The following is a 6655-nucleotide window of genomic DNA, read 5'->3' as shown; positions in this document are numbered from 1 at the left end:
CGGAGCGGGGCGGGATCTGCGCGGCACATGCGCCGCCCGCCGCGGGGCCGGGGGGGAGGCGGAGGGGGGGGGTTGCCGAGGCTGGGGCGGGGGGGACGCTCGGGGGGCAGCCGCGGGCACCCGGAGGATGCGCTGGGATGCCGGGGCCGGGGGCAGGCCCGGTGGTGCTCGGGGATGCTCCGGGAGCTGCTGGGGGGGGGGCGTGTCGGGGAGCGGCTCCTGGAGCCCCAGGGCTGCAGCGGAGGGAGCCCCGAGGGATGCCTGGGGGTGCTGGGACTGGGGTGCAGGCCCGCTGGTGGGGGCAGCACCGGGGTTTGCTCACAGGGCAGCGGAGGGACCCCAAGGGATGCTCTTGGGGTGTTGGGTGGGGAGCCCCGTTGTGCGCTCAGGGATGCTGGGCCTGGGGTCAGCAGCGGGACCGCTACAGGATGCTCAGGGGCAGCCCCCCGCTCACTGGAGGTGCTGGGGGGATGCTGCCTCCAGGCCAGGGCTCTGTTTAGCCTCTTCCCAAGGGCTGTTTGACCCCCACTGCCTTCCTCACCCGGGGAAGGCGCACGCCTAGTTGTGCTGCTGGCAACCACCTCAGTGCACAGTTAAGTTTAACGCCCTCTGGGGTGATTATACGGCAGCTCTGAGATGTCTTACGGCACTCGATTACTGGAGAGTCGTGGGAAACACATGGCCTGCCAGCAGACGAGCCCTTCCCTGTAGCCATCCGAGGCCCCATCCCCAGCCTCCCAGGATCTGGGGGGCTGGCCTGAGCCCTGACGCACTGAGCTGCACCGAGCAGTGAATGATGCTCAGTTGGGGTGAGGGCTTGAGCTGCCTATTCCCCCTCCTGCCAGAAAAGCAGCCTGGATCCCCTGCCGGCACTGCCCTGGCGGCACCGCGCTGCTCTGGCCAGCGCTGGTCAAGAGCCACCCATAAGGAAATGATTACGGCTCAGCGCTCCGGCAGCTGGCTGGAATTTCTCCCCATAAGCCCCATCCTTCGGCATGGAAAGAGGCCACTCAGCAGCAGTGAGCCCGGCCGGAGCGATGGGCAAAGCTCTGGGACTGGCAGCAGCCCTGGCCCAGGCAGGCTGTGTCCTGACAGGGGTTGGGGACAGGCAATAGGGAGCCCCCCCCAGCACCCCAAGCGGTCAGCGGGCTGGGGAAGCCACCACTCGCCCATCCTAAAGGGCTGGCTGTTAAAATTAACCCGCCGTGACCGGGTTTGGAAAGCTCTTTCCCGGGAATGACAAGAATGTCTTTATCCTGGCCAAAGCAGTGCCGGTGTGGGGCTGTTCAGGGAACCCACTGCCAGAGCCCAGCTCTGCTGTAAACAGGCCAGGAGCCATAAAACTCCACGAATTCCTCCACCCCCCTTCCCCAGGATCAGGTGAGGGCCTGAAATGCACCGGGGATGCAAGAGCAACCCCCCCGAACCACAGCAGCCCGGCACGTGCTGGTGGTGATGGTCCCTTGGCGCCGTGGGACGGGGTGAAGGCAGCGCCGGCGGCTGCTCTGGGCCAGGAAAATGCCTGTCACCACACTGTGGTTTCATGACCATGGCCTGGAAGAATTTTGGCAGTGTTTTTTTTTCCTGCTGGGAAGAGGAGCAGGCGGAGAAGCCCTGCTTGCTGGCGAGCCAACGTGGCAGGACTGGGCCAGCCTGGGGCTTGGGGTCGACCAAGATGCTCCATGCCATCCCCTCCCCTTGTGGGTTGTTGGCTCTCCTTGGGGCTGGATCCACAAGGATGGGGAGCCCAGCTACCAGGAACAGCCTGCTCTGCATTGCTTGTTTATTTTATTGGGGGGAGCTTAATGTAGGAACAAAGAATTGAATCCGGCGTTGGGTGTGATGGGGGTCTCCAGTGCCCCCTGTGCCCCCGGTGCCGGCTGGGAGCTAAGGCTGCGCTGCCATTCGTGCCAAGAGCCGGGGGCTCGGGGAGGGTGCGTGGATGCAGGGAGGGGACTGAGTGCCACGCACAGGAGTGTGAGTCCCCGGGTGAGATGCTGCCGGCAGCGTCTGGCGCAGCCTCGGAACCGGAGGGTGGAAGCCAGGGTGGCGAGAGGTGGCCGGCAGCCCTGCATGCTTGCTTTCCAGGGCAGGAGGCCAGGGGTTGCTCCCGTCTTCCCTTTCCCTCTGGTCCCGCTGGCAGGAGGCTGGGCGCTCAGCTGACAGTCACGGGGAAGGCATTAGCAAAGCAAAGGGGAGTTTCCTCTCCCTATTGCAAGAGAAGATGAGGTGCTTTCCCCTGGCCCTCTCCTCCTGCAACCCTTCCCCATGTCCCTGCATCGCCCAAGGGAGAAGCCAGGCACAGCCTGGGGGTCCCCCACCACCCGCACACACAGCAGGGAGGAAAACCATCCCTGTGCTGAGTGCTCACCCATCTCCCTCTGCCATTAAACCCACCACATCCTCTGGTGGCCAGCAACCGGTGTCCCTGTCCCCTGGTCTGTATCCCATGGTCCCTGCCCCAGCAACTGTGCACACCCGTGGCTGCTGTGGGGATGCTCAGAGGACCACCCGCCGGTCCAGCTGCTCTGCCCGCCCAGCTCGCTGGTGCCGCGCTTCCAGGTGCTTGTTTTGGACCTTCTCAAAGTGCTGCAGCAGCTCCGTGTAGTCGATGTTGGAGGCTGTTGTCCTCTTGAAGCTGGCGCTTGGTTTGGTGCTGTCCCTGTGGGGAGGGAGCAGAGAGTGAGGGCAGGAAGGGGCAGATGCCCATACCCCGGCAATCCATCACAGGCAGCACCAAGGGCTTGTCCTGAAGAAGGCAAGCCCAGCACACCCTAGTGATGCTGGTGCCCCATGAAACACCCCCGAAGCCCTGTTTCTACCCCCCCGCAAAGGCATAAGACAGAGCCCAAGAAGTCCTGGGATAGGAGAGAGGGGATAAGGGACATCTGCCTCAGCACCTTGGCCCCACAGGGTAGGTTTAACCCCTCTGACATGGATGCTCCCCCCGTCCCAACCCATTCCAGCCAAAAGCAGCGAGACTGGCCAGAAAGGATGCCAGTGCCACGTGCCTCAGTTTCCCTGCCTGGTTTTAGGAGCAAGCAAAAAATATCTGTGTGCTTTGGCATGAAGGAAGACTGGTGGCAGTGGGGACAGCCCCGGGGGATGAGCACCTGTGGCTGGAGCCCCGGGTGTTCATCCCTCAGAGCTGTCGCCAGGCAAGGGAGGGAGGGATCAGCCATGGGAAGCCTCTCGGGGAACATGGGGGAGCCCATGGGAGGATGGCAGGCGGCTCTCAAGGCCCTGGCATCCCCCTGGGGAGGGGGCAGCCGGGGCTGTCCTGTTATGAAAGCCGGCTTCGGTGTTTGAAGGAATGTAGGTCAGAGTTAATCAGATGCTCACGCCGTCTGACAGCTCTGGTTGCTCGAAAAAACCCCGCTGCCAGGGCCAAGGCGGGGCAAAAAAAGGGGGGAAGGAAGCTCATGCAGCCCCCCATCCGCCCCCCCAATTAAAATCAGTGCCGGTTTGTGGGTACGAGCTCAGTGCCGGAGGCCACAAAGGATAAAAGCCAGCTCAAGGGAGCTGTTAAAAGCCAAGGAGTGCTGGCAGCGGGGGGTTAATTCAGAAACCTGCCCATCTTGGGAGCTCTTCTTTTTGTTCCCAGGGCTTTGCAAAGGCAGACCCAGCTTTAACATCGACCCTCCCTGCTCATTAGCTGAAGGGTTGGAGAGCAAATCCCACCACCGGCGTCTAACGAGCTGGGCGGGCAGCACCCCTGGGCAGGGAGCAAGAGGATTTCAGCTGGTCCCCAGGGAGATGCCACCCTTGCACATCACTGCTCATGGCTCCCCAAAGGCCAGGGGTGGGGATAGAGAAGCAAGCCCCAAGCATGGGTGACGGGATCCCCAGCTGTCTGGGCTGGGGGGGGATGCTTTGGGAGCACCCCCGGCTGCCAGCGTCTCTCTCCGTTAAACCTCCTTCCCGGCTCTGCTTGTTTCCATAGCGACCCCACAAGTGAAATTTTCCATCCCGGATGCCAAATGCCTGTGGATGAGGCACAGCCCTCCCAGGGTTACCAAATATAGACACAAAAAACCCCCCGAGCCAACACTCCCGGCCACGGGGCAAGGAGCAGCCGTGGCCGCGAAGGAGCTGGGGGGCGAAAGAAGAGCATGGGGCTGAGCCCGGGATCACGGGAATGCTTGGCCGTGGGGGGATGGCTGGTCCGGCCCCGACGCTGATGCTGGGGTTCTGTCCCCATGGCACTTACGCGGTCTGCATGAGCTCTGGGTTGGGCACGCACTGCAGGCGGTGGGAGAGGAGCTGGAAGGCGCTGCTCTGGGGCAGCAGCATCAGCAGGCCATAGAGAGCCTTGATCAGGTAGGGGTTGTTCTTCACATCCAACAGCTGCAGGCGGAGATCTGGAAAAGGAGAGGAAGAGGATGGGGAGGCAGGTAAAAAGCATTTTGCCTCCAGCCCCAATAGCAGGTTCCTCCCAATGCATCTGATGGTCCTGGGGAGGCTGTAAGCCTCTGCCAGCCGACCGGAGAGGCACCCGCATGGCATGAACAGCTTCTCCCCTTGCATTAACCCACCTTTGTGTCCCACACATGCCAGAAGCCCCTCTCCTCACCACAGCCCCCAGCTGCCAGCTACAGAAGGGGGCAGAAGGGTCCCCAGTCTCCCATCCCTGCTGCCACTCATCCCCGAGCCCGTCCATGCTTTCTGCCTGAGGACACGTGTGCAACATGAGATTGCTCCTCAGCTTCTGCAGAATTAGCAGAAATAACCCCCTGGGGCATCACACATCAGGAGAGCTGGGTGATACCTTCCTTGGGGACTCTCTGGAGGAGAAGGGATCCTCTTTGCTTGGCCCTGATGGTTATGTGTGCTGGGCCATGGCGTTGCTCAGCAGAGGGGAAACCACCTTCTTGCTCCATCCCTTGTGGTGCTCAGGGGTAGAAGGGCCTTCTGGAGCCCTACAGAAAACCGAGGTCCCATCTGGGGCAGCCCAGGGAGTATGGGGTGAGAGGTCCCCGCCCCAGCATCTCACCTGGTTGCCACTAGCACCTCTGATGTCTCCCTGCAAAGGGACCCAAGCCTAGGGATGCTGCTCTATGGGGGGCACGTCTGTCCCTCACCCCAAGACTTGGAGATTAAGGTGAGTGGGATGGGGAACCCTCAAGGAATCCTTCCCACCTCGCATGGTGGGAAGAAGGCCATCCTAGGCATGAAGCACAGGGCACCATGGGAGGAAGCGTGACTGAGGGCCAGCCCACAACTCCATTGCCTGGCTGCTCTAACCCTCTTCCCTTAAATATTCCCCCAAATATTCCTCCAAATATTCCCCCAAATAGCCCTGGACCTATACAGTTCCCCTCCCAAAGTCCTTTCTGGGGCATTTCCCAATGTCCCCAATGCCCAGTTCCACCTCCAGGGAGAAGGAGCCCAGGGGCAGCCGAACACCACCACAAGAACCGCTGCTGTGGTCACAGGTCACCCTGCCACGTCCTCCTCTCCCCATTCCGGCTCCCACTGCCACGTCCCCAAGCCCCTGACCAGGCCCTGGCTGTGTTACCAAATGGGGGGGACACATTCCTGGGGCTGGGGGGCCAGATCTGGAAAGAGAAGCAGCTCTGGTTTTTTTAGGGCTTATTCTCCTTTTCCAGAAAAAAACCCACCTTTTTTCTTGTGCTCAGGGCCCCAGCAGTGCCTGCGACGCCACCCACACCTCCAAGGGTGGCACATGCGGCTCCCCGCAGCCGACACCCTACCCGTGCCCCCCCACCCCCACCCCGGAGATGATCAGCGTGGCCCAGGTCCCCCTCTCCTTCCCCCATCCTTTTGTTTGGTGCCAGCTCCGCTCACTCCCTTAACCTATATCTGGGGGGTGAGTGGCTCCCCCCCTGCCACCAGTGCTGCTGGCGCACCCGTCCCCGGCAGGCAGCTCCAGCACTGGGCAAACCTCCCAGCAAGAAGTCTCATAACTTCTGCTCTATTTATTCATGCGGCAGCTGCCACTTGTGATGGAGGAGCAGGGAGGGGGACGTGCCTGGGGTGGAGGAGCACCATGCACCGCCCCTTCCCCATGCGGGGTCTCCTCCTTACATGTGAATATGGGGCACTCGATGAGCTGCACCAGCTTGTCCACCTCGGTGAGGAAATCCACGGTGACCTCCAGATCCCCGCTGGATGTGGCCATTAAGGATGTTACCTTGGAAAAGGGTGGCCCGGCAGCAGCAGATGGCTCGCCCGGGTGATGCCCGGCATGGACTGTGGCTCTGCCAAACCCTCCCTGCACCCGCAGCTCCTGTGGGAAGTGAGCAGGCAGGGAACAGGCAGGGCTTGCATGCAGGCAGGGCTGCTTTCAGCAGTCTGCAGGGTGGCCAAGGGATGATGGAAGGAAACAGGATGAGCAGGCAGGGATGGGGGAAAAGGCAGGCTACCCAAAAAGCCAGCAGCTTGTCTAGCCAGAGAGCAGGCAGGAAGATGGTGCAAGGGAGGACACTTGCTTTTACCCTCCTGGCCCACAGGGACGGCATGGAGACAATGCCGAGCGCTCCTGTGCCCCAGGAGAAACGCCAGCATGCACCGGGAAGGGAACCCGAGCGCGTTATTAAGCTTCTTCATATGGAAAGCTACTCAGGGAGGCTCAGGGTTTGCCAGCACATGAAAATAATCATTCTGCTCCCGGCAGACAGTGAGCTCACTGGGG

The 6655-nt window shown here is 61.8% G+C and overlaps 1 protein-coding gene across 3 annotated transcripts in view; it reads right to left on the bottom strand.

The window, feature by feature from the left end:
* Positions 1–2499: 2499 nt before the first annotated feature.
* The window catches only part of VAC14 (VAC14 component of PIKFYVE complex), a 64620-nt gene continuing 60464 nt past the window's right edge, over positions 2500–6655 (bottom strand). For all 3 annotated transcript variants that reach the window (XM_075714840.1, XM_075714838.1, XM_075714839.1), the window contains 3 exons: positions 6049–6128; positions 4211–4361; positions 2500–2662 (listed from right to left, as the gene is read on the bottom strand). In XM_075714840.1, the coding sequence (XP_075570955.1) occupies positions 2500–2662; positions 4211–4361; positions 6049–6128 (394 nt within the window). The remainder of the gene's footprint in view (positions 2663–4210; positions 4362–6048; positions 6129–6655) is intronic.

Source organism: Pelecanus crispus, chromosome 8 (assembly GCF_030463565.1).
Source record: "Pelecanus crispus isolate bPelCri1 chromosome 8, bPelCri1.pri, whole genome shotgun sequence".
NCBI lineage: Eukaryota > Metazoa > Chordata > Aves > Pelecaniformes > Pelecanidae > Pelecanus > Pelecanus crispus.
The sequence above is the reverse complement of the archived record's forward strand: the minus strand, read 5'-3'. Positions and strand labels throughout refer to the sequence as shown.